This window comes from Chionomys nivalis, chromosome 18 (assembly GCF_950005125.1).
Source record: "Chionomys nivalis chromosome 18, mChiNiv1.1, whole genome shotgun sequence".
NCBI lineage: Eukaryota > Metazoa > Chordata > Mammalia > Rodentia > Cricetidae > Chionomys > Chionomys nivalis.
Window position 1 is genome coordinate 11,927,621 of NC_080103.1, and position 19,077 is coordinate 11,946,697.

Here is a 19,077-nt window from a genome sequence, read left to right on the forward strand (position 1 = left end):
GGGCATGCGTGTGTGCGTACACTTAAATGGAATATGTATATGCTTTCTCATCTCATTTTTCCTATGGTCATGTAAACATTCTGTAATGTTCCAACTGTGCTCACTCCGTATATTTTGGTTCAGACTGAAACTCATTTGTTGAATACAAGCCTAAATGTGTTATCTGGTTTTATTTTGGGAAACGGGCTCTGCCTGCCGTCACCAACACTCTACTCCCATTTTCCCAACCAATCCCATAGCACAGAATGTCTTTGTCAGGTTTAATAGCCTTCAGGTTTGACTTTTCTCTCCTGTGCGCAATTAATGACACCTCTCTTTGCCACAGAAGCATATAATAAACTAGATATTGCAAGGATGCATCAGTAGGGGAGTTTTTTTTTTTTTTTTTCTTGGCCCGACTGGCCCTGAACATAAGCATCAAAGAGGCTTTTTGCCGCCGGTCACCATGTTGGAAGTACAGATTTTTCCCCACGTAAGAACATTCCTAATCCCTTAGGAAATGCTATCAAGTGTTGTCTCGCGGTTGTTTTATGGAGGTGAGTTACCTAGGTGAATTACATAGTGCACGGAATCCACTCCTTAATATCTGCTTTACATTGTTCAGTTATCTAAACGCATGCGTGAACTAATCCTGCAGCAACATTAGAAACTCATTTGCGGCCTGGAGAGACGGCTCAGTGGTTAAGAGCATTGCCTGTTCTTCCAAAGGTCCTGAGTTCAAATCCCAGCAACCACATGGTGGCTCACAACCATCTATAATGAGGTCTGGTGACCTCTTCTGGCCTGTAGACAGAATATTGTATACATAATAAATAAATAAATAAATATAAAAAAAAAAAGAAACTCATTTGCTAGCTCTTTCCACACAGTAGCTTGAAGCTCGGCATCCCTACCAGAGGGTATACAGTGGCCAAACTGAGTTTAGGTTTGTCCTGTTAACTACTTGGTTAGCCAATGTTCAGCGAGGGCCCAATATGTGCCCATAACTATGCTGGCTTCTGGGAATTACTACAGAGATGAAAGCTAGACCTTCAAGGAATTCAGCTTTCAGGGCAGAAGTATGAGACAGAAGCCATACAAGCAGGGGCACTCTCAAGTGATGACACACGACTGATTCATCTGTGGCCTCCATTGCCTCTTTTGATGTCTATACATCGAAGGCCCGTGGCCTGCTGAGCCACCTCTGCTAGGAATAGGCTACCCTGGGACACCTGTCCTCTGCAGGAGCTGCCTGCTCACCAAGAGTCCATGTTTACAAACTATCTGCACTGGCCGGGCGGTGGTGGCGCACGCCTTTAATCCCAGCACTTGGGAGGCAGAGGCAGGCGGATCTCTGTGAGTTCGAGACCAGCCTGGTCTACAAGAGCTAGCTCCAGGACAGGCTCCAAAACCACAGAGAAACCCTGTCTCGAAAAACCAAAACCAAAACCAAAAAAAACCCAACAAACTATCTGCACTGGCTCTTCGCATTAGTATAGCTATATGATTCAATTAAATGTACTAAAATAATGAAATAGAGACAGGCATTTAGAGTGAATTAGCATGGTGGAGCAGTGGCCAAGATAGCACTTGCTATGGCAGGGCAGTGGTGGCTCACACCTTTAATCCCAGCACTTGGGAGGCAGAGACGGGTGGATCTCTGACTTTGAGGCCAGCCTGGTCTACAAAGTGAGTCCTTGGACAGCCAAGGCTACATAGAGAAACTCTGTCCAAAAAAAAAAAAAAAAAATGAGGAGAGGGGCCTAAAGAGATGGCTCAGAGGTTAAGAGCACCACATGGTGGCTCACAACCATCTGTAATGAGATCTGGTGCCCTCTCTGGTGAGTAGGCATATATGCAGACAGAACACTGTATACATAATAAATAAAAATCTAAAAAAAAAAAAAAAATGGAGGAGAGGAGAGAGAGAGAGAGAGAGAGAGAGAGAGAGAGAGAGAGAGAATACTGTTCTATAGAGAAGCAGAGTTCAGTTCCTAAGTTACATGATTCACAGCCTCCTGAAACTCCAGCTCCAGGGGATCTGATGCCTCCGGCCTCCTGGGATACTTGTACTCGTGTGCACACCGCCTCCCAACACATCACACACACACGCATACACACACAACTAAAAGTCAATGGTGTGCTGTCAGCAGTGTGGGAAGGCCAGCTGTGAAACATCATCACATCTGGAAAAACTCGATGGCTTCTCAAACGTCTTTCAGATACCACTCCACTTTGAAGACAAGAGGGGGAAAAACCGTTGCGTAAATGTCAACTCTGTGACTTACACAAGGGTTAAGGACCAGGGTTCTCCCTAAAGACAAAGCGTTGGCCCACATCAAGACCCCAAGGGATGTTTTAAGTTAAAATAAAGGCTTCGGGAATGGTTCCATTGTCTTGTATGACTCCGGGTTTAACAAGCTTGTGTAACTTAATCACTGACTATTATTTGAATTGGGCTTAGGGGCTTCCACACTTAGCAACATGATATGTTCAGGACTATAACCAGGGGTGCCTAGGCAGACACGCTGGGCTTCTAGGGAGGAGAAGGCTCATGGCTTGAGGGGAGGGTGAGTCCTGACTGGGTGTTGAGGAACAGAGCAGGAGCTTCGAGGAAACTATGAAATTTCTCGGCAGGGGAGTCCGAGCCACCTAACTCCATTTTCTAAACTCTGTAAGTCACCCCATGGGCCAGCGGCATAGGCGTCCTCTTTACTCTGTAGCTGCTCTCCGTTCTAAAGCAAGTCACCAAGGCCTCGGTGTCTGCATTTGAAAGATGAGGAGAATGGTGGTCGCTGCATTGCCGGGTTGTTGGGAAGATTATGTGAGATGACCTTATAATAAACAGAAGACGTATGTCAACACCTCTCCAGGTTCCCCGGGAGCCAGGGGATAGGATGTGGAGGATGATTCTGAAGATGACGGGCATTGTTCAATCATCTTCTGAAACCTCCACCCAAGAGCAGAAGAAGCAGGACACTGAGTGAAAGGATTATGCGGGGTGAGACCTAGGCGCTAGGACCATGCCAGCTCCTGAGGCTGGCATGTTGAACGGGAAGCTGGCACAGCCATCCTCAACACAGTGGTGCAGCTCACCAGCATTTCCAACCAGCTCATGTAGTTCTTCCAACAGGCCTAGGCATGGGGACAGAAGTCAAGCACATCACTCAAGGTTGTGTAGGTGACAGATAGAGACCCAGCGGGGACTGGAATTCAGGCCTCCTGCTGGTATATGGCACAGGTAGCTGGCAACCCCAGCCTGCCTTTCCCATGACTGTCCACTTCACAATCCCTGGGATGTTGGGCCTTACATTTGCCCATTTGTTAAGACTGTGCTGGGGCGGGATGCTACTGCTAATGGCTAAAATGAAGGTTGGAGATAATCGGGGATTTCAATTATCCTGCCTATCTCTGACCTCCATTACCAGGATAATCAGAAGCTAGCTCTAGCCATTTTCTGAAACTTTCATTAATTTTAAATAAATTTATACAATGTCATCCCCCCACCCTCTTTACCCAAATTAAAATGTCCTTGTCTTTTCAGTCTCTCATTACAGGCAAATCCCTTGCATGTCTTTGAGGTTGTCTGTTGTTTTCCTCTGGATCCTTTGTAATTCTGCTTTGTTGTCTCTGAAATGAAAGGACCCGGTGCTGAATTCTGATTTTAAGGTGAAGTCATAACATCAATGTATATCATTAAAATGTTTTATTGTAATTACAGAAATAGTCAATGCCAAATTATGTGCACTATATTATTTTCTGCATTCTTCTTTATTCCATTCTCAAAGTTAATGCGGCCTATTATATCTCATTCATCCTTCTGACTGCGGCTCACAGCGAGCAGATGTCTCCATTGAGCTATCCACAATGAATCTGAGATCCTTTTCCTGAGAACTTACAAGCGGAGTAATTCCGAGCCCATCAGCGAGTATGAGCGGCTTCAATTGTTCCGCCCAGTGTACATCAGCTTGCACTTGTCTGCATAAAATTTCAAAGAATCACAGATATTAAAGATGGAAGGGGCCGGTTAGTTTATGAAGCCTGCGCACTCTGCCTGCAAAGGCGAGCGAAGAAAGCAATCTGGTCACTTCACACTTTTTTTGCTGGTGCTTATTAATAATTACAATGAATGGGTACAGCATGCAATCTCTTTCATCCTGAAATCATTGACACTTTTTGTTTGTTTGTTTGTTTGTAACTGGGGTCTCACTCTGTAGCCCAGGATGGCCTGGTACTTGTTATGTAGCTCAGGTTGGCTTCAAATTTATGTCAACTCCCCTACCTTAGCCTCTGAGTATTGATAATATAGGCAGGGACTATCATGCCTGGCTTAAAATACTCCCTCACCCAAAAGAGAACTGAAGTCCAGACATCCAGGTTACAGTGCCCAAAGCCAAGCCCACCAAGGCAAAAAAAAAAAAAATCAATTTGGTTGAGCTCAATAAGCAATTTTGAGTACCACTTACTAGTCAGGGCTACACTGTCAAGGTCTGTGGGATGGATGGATGTACAGGAGGACAGAACCTAAAATCTTTGATGGAGGTGGGTCTTGTATTAATCTGTTGCTTTCATTGGTTAATTAATAAAGAAACTGCCTAGGCCCATTTGATAGGCCAACCCTTAGGTGGGTGGAGTAAACAGAAGAGAATACTGGGAGAAAGAAACCGAGTCAGGAGTCGCCATGATTCTCCCACTCCAGACAGGCGCAGGTTAAGATCTTTCCTGGTAAGCCAGCTCGTGGTACTACACAGAATATTAAAAATGGGTTAGATCAATATGTAAGAGCTAGCCAATAAGAGGCTGGAACTAATGGGCCAGGCAGTGATTAAAAGAATACAGTTTCCGTGTAATTATTTTGAGGCATAAGCCATGCGGGCGGCCGGGTGCCGGGGGACGCAGCCCCGCCGCTCATATTACAACAAATCTTTCTGTGTTTTCTATTTCTGCAATAAACACCATGACCCAAAAGCAACTTGGGGAAGAGAGGGTTTATTTATCATCCACATCCCAGGTCATAGTCTATCACTGAAGGCAGTCAGGGCAGGAACCCGGCGGCAGGAAAGGAATTAGAAGCCATGGAGGAGCACTGCTTAATGGCTTGCTCCCCATGACTTGAACCGTTTGCTTTCTTATACAACCCACGGCCACCTGCCAGGAATGGCACTGCCCATAACGTCTTCCTGTGTCAATGATTAATCGAGAAAATGGCCCACTGACTTGTCTACAGACCATCCAATGGGAGCATTTCCTCAGGTGAGACCCCTTCTTCCTGAAACTGTGTCAAGTTGACAAAAAGATGACCAGCAGCACAACGGCCCTTCTGTGTTGCCCAGGAATGATCCATAGTAGTAACAACACAAACTGTTATGGCCACTCAAAAGAGAATAGATGTCATGGGTGTGCTGGTACCACAGCTCCACTACCTCTAGGAATTGAGGAAGATGGAATTTGAGTTGGGTCTTTGGAAGACAGAAAGAGCATAATGTTCATCAATCAAAGTTCAGGGAGAGGAGACTTGAGCAGAGGACCCACCAACCCAATGAAGAGCGCGCCTTTGAGTTTCTGTCTCATCGTACTGACTATGTCAGTGAACTGAGTCCGAACGCAGCAGATGTCTACATGGTGGATGCTTTGAACTAGATTAGGATGTAGCAACTCAATTTAATCAACAAACTAAAACAATCGGAACATACAGACCAACAACCACAAGTATACTTACAGAAACAACACAAGGTATCTTAAATCAGTGCTACCTTTAAAAGGAAAATCCAGAAAACCTGGGGTTAAATGTAATGAAAATTCAGAGTTTCTAACTTCAGACTAAAATCTCTAACCAAAGAACAGGTAAACAGAGCGATGACTCGGTGGTTGAGAGCGCTCCTTCTTGAAGAAGAACCCCGTTTCCCAGTGCCCACATGGCAGCTCACAACCATTCTTATCTCCAGTTTCAGAGAATCCAATACTCTCTTCTGACCTCCAAGGGAACCAGGCAGACACAGAGCACACAGACATTCATGAGAGCACAACATTCACAAATAAACCTTAGAACAAGAAGAGGAAGAAGGAGAAGGAGGAGGAGGAAGATAAATGACTTGCCAGATTCTTCCAGGACTTCCTTAGTGCCGTGACTCCACAGGCTGACACACCGTTTGGGCCCTGGGCAGCTGCAGCACAGCTTTGGGAGCCCCAAACTTGAAAGCATAGAATGGAAGAGTTCATTTTCTGACTCCATTAAAGGTATCTACCTAAGTGCAGACTGGGGACATACCACTATGTCACATGATTATCAAGAGTGGATATTTCTCTATTTTCCCTCAAAGAACCTAATCTTTGAAAACACTACGCACGTATTACGTGCTCACTATATTGTGGTATAAAGTTAGCTATATTTGATGCTATCTTTAGAGAGTCACTAGTGTGAAGAAAAAGGAAATTATAGAAGGCTTCTGGTACTTCCACAACTGTCCCTAAAGGACAGTTGCAAATGTCATCTCCTGCATGAAGCCTTCCCCAGTTCCTCTACCATGTTCATCACTGCCAAATTAATCTTCCTCTCCCTTGACTGCTGCAGTTCTTTGATCCATTGCTGTATGGTTTATAATTAGTTGTGTGATTATCCATATCCCTGTACCAGGATGAAAGTACCTTAAGGGTGGGGGAATCAAGTCCCACTCATCTTTAATTCCTCACAATGTCACACTCATTTTTTTAACTGTCTGAGACAATGGTTATCCCTCACACGCTTGTTAAATCATTTCTTTAGATCTCAGAGACCTTATTGTGACACATTCAAATTGTTTCTTAAGATAGTCTGTACCCATTCCAAAAGCTGGCCTGTCTTCACATCACTGCACTCAGACTCAGGTGTACATTCAGGTTGTGTCTATCCGGTAGCCTACATCTCTGGGGGTGAGCTGAATGAGCACCCCTAACAAGACCTGAACCTCGGCTCAGTTAGATATAACTCTGGAAACTTCTGGAGTCAGACTGCCTGGGTTGAAGTAGACAAACACTGAAGCTGTGGCTGTTGACCAGAACCTCAGCATCCCCCACTGTGAGATGGAGATATTAATAGCGGTGCTGAACGTATGAAAAATGTTCATTTGTATAATCTTTCACTCTTGGGGGTTTTGTGGATGTTATGTTTTTCGAGGTGGGAATGGGATGCTGGAGGTCGAACTTAGGGCTCTGTATAGACAAATGCTCTATCACTAGGGCTATATTCCTAGCAACCTTGTTATTGTTTTATCATTCATGAAGGAGGAGCGCAAGTCCCTCGGGAATGCTCTAAGGAATCAATGATGTAACAAGTGAAATTTTACTCGGCATATTATCTCATCAACATTTCCTTCCTTTCTGTGTATTAGAGTAATTGCTACAATCAAATGAGGACCTATTAATGCCAGGTAATCTATTACTCACTTTAAATACATGGGGACCACCTAATTTAATTCATATTACAAGGTATTGAGATAATTATTATTGTCCCCATTTGACAGGGGAATGAAGTGAGTTGGAGAGAATAAACAGTCCAAGGTCACATGACCAGTAAGTTCAGGTTGTTCAGAACTTCAGCTCGAGAAGGATCATGGGAAGGACTAGGGACGCGTGGGGAAAACACATAGGAGGAAAGTCCAGGTTCAAGCTCCCTGGGGAGTTTCATATTCCTCTTTGTCTCCCTGGTCTTCAATTCCAGGGTTACGCGTGCTGTGGAGACTAGCCTCTGGAGCCATGTCAACCTGTGTTCACGCTGACCCCTCACCTGCTCTTGCTGTTTCATAAGCGTACAGCAGGATATCGTTCGTCTAAGAACTACCTCTAGCTCACTTCTGTCTCCCAGCTTCTCTCTTGGTTATGAATTTGCTATTCGTCCCATGACCTTCTTATCACAGTTATACTAATTATCACTGATGAAACATTTTAATTTTTAATAACCTGGTTATTCTTAACTTAGACCCTCATAATGGACTTACATTAGCTATGTCAGATACACTATTGCCAGCTACCCAGGAAGGAAGGGAGCCCTTCCGTAGTTTCTCCTAAAGGCCTCTGGTTACATCAAACAGAGCCAGCTTTGCTCCCCCTCCTCTAGACACTGTGGGAGAATGTCAAACTCTTGAACAATTACAACCACAGATTGACCAAGGGTTATAAGTGTGCCAAGGAAAAGATGAAAGGAACTAACTGGACTCTCAGAAATGTGCACTAGGTAAAAAGAACTCAGAGAGATTAAGGCAGTCATCAGGAGCAGTACAGCAGAAAGACTATGAACCAAGAAACCATGGAGCATGCAAGCAGAAGCTGGACACAGGTAGGCAAATCTAACAAGCAACAGTGTCAGAAAAAAGCTACGAAATCAAAAGATGCCCCTGTAAATAAAGCGCAAAGTTAACACCACAGGAAGCCAAAGGAGACAGAAAAGCAACAGGGCCACTGAGAATGGCAGGTGTCTGTCCTTGGAGCTGGCACATTCTGGAAAGGCCCCCATTGGCCTATGAGCGTCCTCACCATGAATGCCCCTGGCAACGCGAGTGAATCAGTTTTTTTGCAACTAAAAGCCCTTGCCCTGAGGGTCCTGTATCCATGTTTAGAAAATTAAAGCGTATAATCCCTTCTTATTCCGCACGGTCCAGATGTCTGGAAGGCAGGTATTCACCTTACTTTTTGCTGATTGTCCAGGCTTTCTTGGGAAACATCTGTTCTTTAGCTACTGCCTAAATATCAAGAAATGATCCTACAAAGAGTTAGGCAGGCCAAGGTAACCGCCACCCTGAACGTCAGTGATTCTTTGACCTAAAGTGTAAACTCTTAGTAGGAATTATAAGGCTCAAGAATGAGAAATTAGAGTAATAGCCTGGCATAAGACAAAGAGGGATTGGGGGGGGGGGATTCCCAATACTTCAGGATGAATGAGCAATTCATTCTTTGGCAAAAGAATGAATACCATATGAAACATTCCCCCCCTTTATTGTGATATATACAGGATTGTATGGTCTCATCTCTTTTCCATCACTTTTTTATTTGTTTAAATTATTCATTTCATTCTTTCTTTTTTCTTTTCTTTTCTTTCTTTTTCTTTTTTTTGAGATAGGGTCTCACTGTGCAGTCCTAGCTGGCCTTGAACTCACAGAGCCACCTGCTCTGCCTCTCCAGGACTGGGATTAAAGGCATGCAACGCCATACTAAGTTAGTAAGTTAATAATAAGCTATTTTCTTTTCCTTTCTCGTGTGTATGTGTTTGAGTGTGTGTGTGTACCTGTGTATAAGGGTGCACTTACACATGTAGAGGTCAGAATTGGATGTCAAGTCTCTTCTGTTATTACCCCCCACCTAGTTTTTGAGGCAGGGTCTCAGACAGAACCTGAAAAGGAATGTGGAGTTTGCTGGGAGGGCAAACCTAGGAGTTCTACCTATCTCTACACACCCCAGCCCTCCCACCCACACCCCAGCCCTCCCACCCACACCCCAGCACTCCCACCCACACCCCAGCCCTCCCACCCACACCCCAGCCCTCCCACCCACACCCCAGCACTCCCACGCACACCCCAGGCCAATGCTAGGGTACAGACACAAGTCACAATGTCTGGCTTTTCACATAGGCACTGGGGATCTGAACCTGGGTCCTTAGCTCCTCAAGCTTCCTTAAGAAGCCCTTTACCCACTGATCCATCTCCTCAGTTCCATAAAAAGCTCCTTCTAATGCAAATTGTTTCTTCATTCAACAACATTGATTTGGTACCTGTTCTCTCTCACCCTGCCCTGGATACTAAGGTACAGAGACTAAAATCTCATCCCAACCCTCAAGGCTACAACAGACTAAAGGAGCAGGTAGGTGAATCCAGCTTGGGGCTGCCTAAGTACCTGCCCACCATAGATAGTACAGATGGGATGCAGTAGGTCTAGAAAGTTTCCATCCTAGAAGAAAGGCCGGGACAAGTTCTGATGATGCATCAGGAGCTAGTTTGGGAAAGATAAAGCAGAAGGCGGTCTAGGCAGAGGAATCCTGGGCCCTGACACGTGAGTTCAAGTTCCGATTCTTTAGACTATGCTGCTTTACACCTTAAGAACATCGTGTACTTCTAGACATAAACCACCAAATAGTCATTGTGAGAACAAGCAAGCTCTCGGCCATTCACTAAGCTTGTCCTGTGTCCACAGGTCCCCAGTAACACCCCTCTCCTAACTGCAGAAGCCAACACCTCCTACAAAGTCAAGCTATAGCAGTACAATAGCTACCTCAGGGGGCATAGCATTTCTTCTTAACTGGGGAGGACATGGCTTCTTCCAAATGCCACTAATGGCAGTTTGGATTCTGTATTTATTTTTTTCAGGATAGAAGTAATTATGGTAGCTGGGCGGTGGTGGCGCACGCCTTTAATCCCAGCACTTGGGAGGCAGAGGCAGGCGGATCTCTGTGAGTTCGAGACCAGCCTGATCTACAAGAGCTAGTTCCAGGACAGGCTCCAAAACCACAGAGAAACCCTGTCTCGAAAAAGCAAAAAAAAAAAAAAAAAAAAAAAAAAAGAAGAAGTAATTATGGTGTGTGTGTGTATGTGTAATTATAAAAACCTTCCAAAGCTTTAGGTATTTTTTAATTTCTTAAAAATTTTATATAAAAATAAAGTGTTTTACCTGTATGTGTGTCTGGGTAAGGGTGTTGGGTCCCTGGACCTGCAGTTACAGACAGCTATGAGCTGTCTATGCGGGTACTGGAAACTGAACTAGGAACTGAACCTGAGTCCTCCAGTAGAGCAGCCATTGCCCTTAACCTCTGACTGAGCCATCTCTCTGGCACCCAGTTTCAAGGTATTTTTAATCATCAAGTAAGAAAACCACTTGATGACTATTTGAATCTCCAGAAACAGGCTAAGCAAGAGTGAGACACAGTGCTGTTTGCTTATTACCTTGATAGCAACCATCAACAGCTAAACATTCTACACCTGTCTACAGAGGGCAGTCACACCGACTAAATCTCTTGCCGATAAATCCATTCCAGCTTCCTTACCTCTGAAGCCACTAATACATCTCTGTTATTGTGTATGCTGTAGGATGATTATGAAATAAACAAGAGACCCAATGTTACAAATTTTAAACAATTCAGAATAAAAGAGTAAGTAAAACGTAATTATACATAATCTTCCAAAACCCCCTTTCTGAGTTAGAAAGCAATTATAGCTTATACACTATTTTTTTTCAGATTAAGAAAAAATTAAGGCCAATTAAAAGAGTCGTTGATTTCCTAACTGCCAACATAGGCTTGAAACAGGATCCCCTGCTACAAGCAAGATGATGTTCTTAAAACATGGCAGAAGAATTTATTCTGGGGTTCTAAAAATTGCACTAAGAGCTATCGTGTAAAAATTTTAAATTATATCTTTCAAAGGTTTATTCAACTATAGATGAATGGTGCTGGCAATGACTCATGGAGGTGACGTGATGAATGAAAGTGTCATTTATTCTCTGGCCTTTCTGTCTGGATCCCAGTCACCATTCAGTTGGTTACCTAGACCCTAAGCCAGGTAGATGGTCTATACAGGCAGAATCTTAGCACCAGGAAGTCCCCAAGATCTTTCGTGAGTTGCATTATGATACAATAGTCAATAGGGCTACCCCACAGCAGATATGAAATGCATATATCATCAGCACTACAGTTGCTCACACGGGTCCTTTGCACCCTCAAAACAACACATGACCACAATACAAACAGGAGCAGCACGGCCGCCACGAGAAAGCGTGAGCACAGTGGAGAGATGTGCCCAGCGCCCGTCCATTTTAGATTCGTACTCATGACACAGGAAGACGTGCATTCCAAATAGCTTATTCTTTTGAAAACGGTCCTTTAGTCTCCTGCACATGTGCCTGCATGCTGACTGGCAAATTCTCTTGCATGCCATAAATTAAAATCCCACTCCTTCCTAATGTGCTTTCACTTCAAAATGTCAATACCATTCGTGTGTACGTGGCTATGTACGGATTTATTCTATGGATCCATGAAGACCACTGCATTTCTTATTTGGCGACCTTGGCTCTTGAATTGGGCATCGTGTAAATGACTAGGCCGGCACGTTAGCCTTTTCACAGAATTAGAAAAACATCTGACTAGCAAAGCTGAAGGGAACCTTGAAGATGACTTATCCCAAATCCTTCACTCCAACCGGGACCCAGGGTGATAGAATGGGGATTCCGTCAAAACCCAGCCGAAAGCTGGTATAGGGTCCTGTATAGAAAACATGTCATTATTAAGTCAGAACTGGGAATCCCTTTCTCTGATCGATGTTCTAAAACTATTTTTAAAAAATCTCTAGAATTCTGTTTTGTTCAAAGAAAAAAAAAAGTCAGGGGGTGGGATGCCCAAATTCAGGCTATTTCTGTCCTGTCACCACAGAGCATGTGATCTGATTGGTGTGGCCCTCAGTTCTCTGCATCTCATCCCCTGAAGAGACGGCCTAACGTAGTGGTTCTCAACCTTGCTGTGTTGCGACCCTTTGATTCACTTCCTAGTGTGACCCCCAACCATGATTATTTCCATCGCTACTTCATAGCTGTAATTTTCTTGCTGTTATGAATCATAATGTAAATGTCTGTATGGCGATCCCTGTGAAAGGTCATTCGTATCCCCAGAGGGGTCACGACCCGCGGTTGAGAACCACTGGCCTAACAGAGACATTTAATTGGTTAGCCATCTCACCCTGGGTTGCCTTGTGAGTCCTTGGATGGGTCGCAGAGCCTTAAATATAGCCTGAGGTTAACAATAGTACTTAACTCAGAGAGCTGCTAAGGACCAGGACTCAGCAGCGGTCTTAGAGCGCATCAGGATGCCAAAGCTGAAAAGAAATGAAGGAAGCACCCACTTTACATCGTATGTCTCTTGTGGGGAGAAAAACCACAAATTTCCTTCTATAAAACATACAAAAACAACATTTTTGACTGATGAGTTTAGGGAATGCGCCGTGCCCACTGTTGGCTTGCCGGCAGTGGGAATAGAGGCACTTGGACAAGTATCTATATACAGGACCTTTAAAAATGTCCCAACAGCCTTCACTTCCATTCTCCTGGACTTAAGGGTGGCCTGGATCCCTGCTTCCTGGCTCCTGTTAAATCTCTCTTCCACCTCGGTCCTGTTTTAGCCATCCTTCAGCTCTCAGCCCTCTTTGGGTGACTCTATCCAATGCCAACTCAAGCTGCCTCCCCCACAGGTACCACCCCGGTGAGTGACACATCTAGGGAGGTGGGAAGTATGTCCGGAAATGGCAAATGATCAAAGACATCGAATCGAGAGCATCCTGCCGGGGAGAGGAGACCTAAGCCACAGGTTCCAAATGCAGACATGACAAGCTCCTGACTTGGGTTGCTACGATGTGGGCTTAGCACGTCACTGAGTGACAAGGCTGGGTGAATTGAAACGACTCTCGTTTTGCCCACGATGTGACTTAACCACACAACACGTGGGGGTTCCTGGAGCGTGGGCGGCAAACCGGTGATTTATGTATGTGTAGGCATGTCTGTCTTGTTAAACCGTTAAATTAATCTTTAAAAAGAAGGAGAAGAAGAAGTAGAAGACTGGTAGCTGTAAAGACAACACCACCCGGAGTACTAGAGGGAGAAACTCGAGAGAAGATAATAGTGGGCGCGCTAAGTTCCTCCTTGGAAGTGACTGGCATCGTGGGTGTGTGTTCTCCCCAAGGCAGACATAAAGAGGAAGTAGAGGGCGCTCCTTTTATCACCAAATCAGTAAGTTTAATAACCCGGCCTGAAATGGGATTGGCTGAACTGGTTTTTGATAATATTTTGCCTTATAGTTCGATAGCTGGCTCTGCCGGGAGCGGTGGAAAAGACCATTTAATTGCAATGTTGTCTTTGGAATTCCAAAACGACAATAATAATGGTGGAGTTTCCTGCAGCTAGGTCTTTAGTAACAGCCCAGGAACCATGGAGGAAGTAAAGGGGAGACAAGAGCCTCACTAGCTCCAGTCCTCCAACACCCAAACACAAAGAGGCTACAGCCAGTGTGAGTTACCCAGATAATGACTGTTGTATGGGCCGGCTCACAACAAGTGTGAAGTTATTTAATAGTGCGAGTGTAAGGGTTAGCAGATGTTAAGTGTATCTCTGCTGTACTGGGTGTACAGGGTGTGGGCGCGGGGGGACATTTCCCTCAGCCATCGGAATCCTTGGGCTCTGTGAGACTGGGACAGGGGACCTCAACCACAGGACAAAACGCTAGTTTGTATTTGGGTGTAGAGTTGAGACACGTAGCTTATACAGTCTTAAGCTGAACTGTAATGGCTACTTGTTGTCTGTGTGACTCTATGGTTTCTGTGGACATTGCCTAAGGATGGGCACCTTGCTTTTCCTTCATCCTCAGTAAGGAGCCCAATGCAAACCAATGGTGTAATCGGTATCTCCTGGGTTTGTGTCCGCTTGTGACATGAGCCTGGCACAGGGTGAGCCTAGCGCACTAAGCGGCACTGGAAACCGCGCCTACTCATAAGTGTGACTGAGTGTGGGGATGAGGTTGGAGTGGGTGGCCGGCACTTCGACCTTCATGGGACTCAGGATCCTATGGTTTGGTCAGCTTCACCAAGCACCCTCGTCTAAAACATGGCAAGTAATCTCTCTTCTTCCTCCCAGTTCTGAAAGGCTAACATTTTAAAAAGATGTCTGGACCCAGAAGCTTGCCTGAGACCAATCTGCCAGCCTTCTCTGCAGATGACGATTAAGTCTTAAGATGTAAAACATTAAAATAGAATAAAGAAGTTCTGGGACCTTCGTGCCAGATGGAGGTCCCTAATGCCTTTCTCTCTTCCTCTCCCACACCCAGCAGCTAGGTTTCCAGGCCTCTATGGGAAGAACAGAAATACTCTTAGCCAGGGGTGGCTCTTTGCTTCCATCTTGGGCTATCACAGACCATCTGAGAAACATTTGAGTTAGGATGGAAAGAACCACAGACGCCCAGATGCTACAGATTTTTTTCTCCCTGACAAACAGTAAGACAGAGTCACGAAACCTCCTAAAGCCAGGTAAGCCACCCGCCAGCCCCTTCAGAGAATTTCAAGAGGGACACAGCAGAGAAACTCGACGCAATCACCGAGTGAAGGCAGAAGAAACCCACAACTGAAAAACACAAGCAGACATTTTTTTTTTCTCCCAGACAAACATGTGAAAGATGGATATTAGGTACCGATTTCAGTCTCCTCTCCTCCCGGCTCTGAGACGCCACTTTAAAAAGCAAAAGGGTTTAGCCACCAAACCGCCAGAGAATAAATGGCCGTCACATTCCTACCCCTCCACACTGATATTTACTCTCTGATAAATGACAATTGTAAATAAATCTCATTTAATCTCTAAAAGCCACAATAAAAAATCTTTAACCTCCAAGGTAGTTTACAAATGAGCACGCACACCCCGCTAGCGCCAGAAAACACAAGGTCTTGAATAAAGGGCTTTAACAGGAGGCACGTTTTCTCTCAGAGAATCTCAAATTGACCTTTTTAAAAATATATATATGTACGACGGAGGAGGAGAGGGGAAACCCAATCCCTTTCACCCTATTTTCTGTACAAATCGGCCAATAAATCTAAGGAAAAGACGTAAGAGAAAGGACAGAAGCCAACAGGTGGAAAAGGGTTTTTGTTCCATTAGAAACGGTCAGACACTTGATCTGTGCTCGCGAGTCTGTTTGTCTCAGGGTGTCTTTAATGACGGTTTTATCATCATGACGCTGATAATCAGGAATAATGGTCACATTTCCACTTTGTGATTCCACAGCATTGCCAGCCTGAAGATTTCACCACACAGTTACATGGAGTGGGCTGCTCTGTTTGGCTTCACCCCGGGGAGGTGTGCAGCCTCCCCAACCAGCTCTCCCGCTTTTGCAGATAGGATAAACTGAGGCCCGAGGCACCCAACAACCCTTTATAGTGTCTCCAAGCAGAGAATTCCCGGAAACTGAAAAAGTTTGTGGATGTCTCGGGGCGGTCCTCTCGCTCACCCTTCGGGCCGGCCATGCCGCTCTCTTCCTCCGCGTCTGGGCTGGGTGATAAGGACTGGGGTACCTCCCCTTCACTATAAGGCACGCCAGGGCAGTGTGTGGGAGGTCCACACACACACCCAGACCCACAGGCATACTCGCACACACAAAGCGCCATGCAATCTCTGCAGTCACTCAGCCGAGCTCCAGCCAGCCTCGCTCAGCCTGCGAATGCACAGCGCGGAGCTTGCAAGGCCTCTTTGGGCTCAGGGCTGGGGCTTCTCTGAAATAGGGCTCTGCCCTTCTCTTCCTCTCTTCCAGGCGTCTCTCCCTCTCTTTTCTCCCTCCCACCCTCCACCCTCCCATCCTCCTCCCACCCCTCTTCTTCCACCCCTTCTCCCCCGCCCCCCCAACCCAGAGACACAGATCGTGTTACTGGGGTTCCCTGGAAAGAGGGGCCATCCCCAGCCCTAAGCGGCTAGCGAAGACTTCAGGGGCACAGCTGCAAGCTCCAATCGCAGGACCCAAGCGCTCCTTCTGAGCAGCGCAGGAATGAGACCCCCCACTTCCAGACACTGGCGAACAAGCTTGCCACAGAAGAAGGAATCCTTAGAGTGCTTACCTTTTTCATGAGCAGAGATTCTGGAGAATCATTGCAGAAACTGGAGGGAAGTGAATGAAGACAAAAAAGACCCTTTTCCAGCAATCCCTGGCCTCCTGGTATCAAGACACCAGGACAACATCAAAGCAACTTAGGGGGAACACTTTAGGGGCCTATTGTCTGCTCTGGTCTGATCTGTTTTTCTTCTGTCTCCCCCTCTTGGTGCGGTGACACTTGGTACGGCCCAGGCATTCATGCCAAGTAGCTTTCACACATGGAAGCTTGTCTCAAGCAATTGCTGACAAGCCACAAACAAGACATTCTCCCTCCCTTCTCCGCACCCCCCCACTCCTCCCCCCTCCACCTTTTCCTCCTTCCCTCTTGTCTCCCCTCCTCCTTTCTTCTGAATGCAAACTAAAACTCTCCAGTGCCAGGCAGGCTCGCAGGCTTGGCCTAGCTGCGTATGCAGACACACACACACACACACACACTCACACACGCACAATCACACTCGCTCACTCACACGCCTGCAGCTCGGCTAGTTGCTGTTGCACTGGTAGACTTAAGAGACAGGAAAAAGCCCAGGCTGAGTTGGGGGCAGGGAGAAAAAGAGGGAGAGTAAGATCCCACGCAGCTGTCTCCTGTGCCCTAGCAAAATGGCAGTAAGAGGGGTGAGCCCTTTGGAAAGCTAGCAGTGGCCACACACGTGTGCACACATGCAGACTCAGAGGCCGTCGGAGCCCAGGGAGAGTGGAATAAACGACCCAGCAAAGGAAAAAGCCAAGGCCTGGGGGCTTGGAGTTGGGGGAGTGGGAAGATGCCGTGGGTGGACCCAGCTAGGCGGTTTCTGTTGTTTTCCTTTCTGCTTCTTCCCTGTCATTCCCTGAAGGGTCTAGTCGCCTCTCACCGTGTAACAGAGCGGAGATCCAAGCCGCTGACTCAAAGAAAGCCATGAAATGTAGACATGTGGGAGTGAACTTAACTGTAGGTTCAACTTGTGCCCAGAATATTTTTTTTTTTTGAAAGCAAATCCCCTGCCCCCAACCCAAACCCTCGAGAGCAGCAGCAAGGAGCATAGTAAGTAGTGTAAACTCCGAGAGCTGTGAAGTGTGAGGCTGAAGTCAGTGCCAGGCTGCTGGAATGTAGGGAAGGTGGGCATGAGCCGGAGGGGGAGGGGAGTCTGGGTGAGCTGGTTTCTAGGAATGAAGGGGAGTGAAGTAGGATAATGAACTAGGCTGGAAGCAAGCAGGAATGTGATTGGTGTGGCGGGAGATGGGGGGGGGGGAGAAGGCAAGTAGGAAGGGAGAGAGATGGGGAGAGAGAGAGAGAGAGAGAGAGAGAGAGAGAGAGAGAGAGGGCATGTAGGAAGGGAGAGAGATGAAGAGAGAAAGGGAGAGAGAGAGGAGAAAGGCAAGGAGGAAGGGAGAGAGATGGAGAGAGAGAGAGAGCATGTAGGAAGGGAGAGAGATGAAGAGAGAAAGATGGAGAGAAGAGAGAGAGAGGAGAAGGCAAGTAGGAAAGGAGAGAGATGGGGAGAGAGAGAGAGAGAGGGCATGTAGGAAGGGAGAGAGATGAAGAGAGAAAGGGAGAGAGAGAGGAGAAAGGCAAGTAGGAAGGGAGAGAGATGGAGAGAGAGAGAGCATGTAGGAAGGGAGAGAGATGAAGAGAGAAAGAGAGAGAGAGAGGAGAAGGCAAGTAGGAAGGGAGAGAGATGGGGAGAGAGAGAGAGAGAGAGAGAGAGAGAGAGAGCATGTAGGAAGGGAGAGAGATGGAGAGAGAGAGGGCATGTAGAAAGGGAGAGAGATGAAGAGAGAAAGGGAGAGAGAGAGAGGAGAAGGCAAGTAGGAAGGGAGAGAGATGGAGAGAGAGAGAGAGAGAAGGGAAGCAGGAAGGGAGAGAGATGGGGAGAGAGAGAGGGAGAGAGAGAGGGAGAGAGAGAAGTGAAGTAGGAAGGGAGAGAGAGAGGGAGGGAGGAAGGGAAGTAGGAAGGGAGAGAGATGGGAAAAAGAAGGGAAGGAGAGAGAGAGAGAAGAGAGAGAGAGAGAGAGAGAGAGAGAGAGAGAGAGAGAGATTGAGACTGCTTTAAAAAAAAAAGTCCATAGTCTGAAACCCGGAGTAAATGAGATGGCAGAGGAAGGCGCAAACTGTGAGCAAAGGCAACAACAAAGAACATGAAGATCTGCAGGAGTCAGGAGAGATGGTGGAGAGTGGGAAGGGACATGACTTAGGACATGACTCTCAGATCTCCAGCAAGCTTTGGTGTGTCACAGAGCAAGGCCCATGGCTGTCCTGATGAGCCAGGACCCAAATGGAGGCTCAGCCCCCATAAATACTAAGCCTGAGCCGTGTCTTTACATGAAGGTCACTTGTACTCCTTCTCCAGAACCTTCTCCAAAATAAAAGTTGTGTGGACACAAATCACTACTCCCTCGACACGTACACAGTAAGAAATACATGACTTTTTACACATTTAAACCTAGCTAAATGGCTTTGTCACTGCCTGAAACAATGACAAAGACACCCATGT

The 19,077-nt window shown here is 46.2% G+C and overlaps 1 protein-coding gene across 2 annotated transcripts in view; it reads right to left on the reverse strand.

Annotated features, from left to right (window-relative positions):
- Window positions 1-16,855, reverse strand: part of LOC130889602 (uncharacterized) — a 74,393-nt gene extending 57,538 nt beyond the window's left edge. For both annotated transcript variants that reach the window (XM_057793449.1, XM_057793450.1), the window contains exon 1: window positions 16,572-16,855. In XM_057793449.1, coding sequence (XP_057649432.1) covers window positions 16,572-16,580 — 9 coding nt within the window. In that variant the 5' untranslated portion in view covers window positions 16,581-16,855. The remainder of the gene's footprint in view (window positions 1-16,571) is intronic.
- Window positions 16,856-19,077: the final 2,222 nt, after the last annotated feature.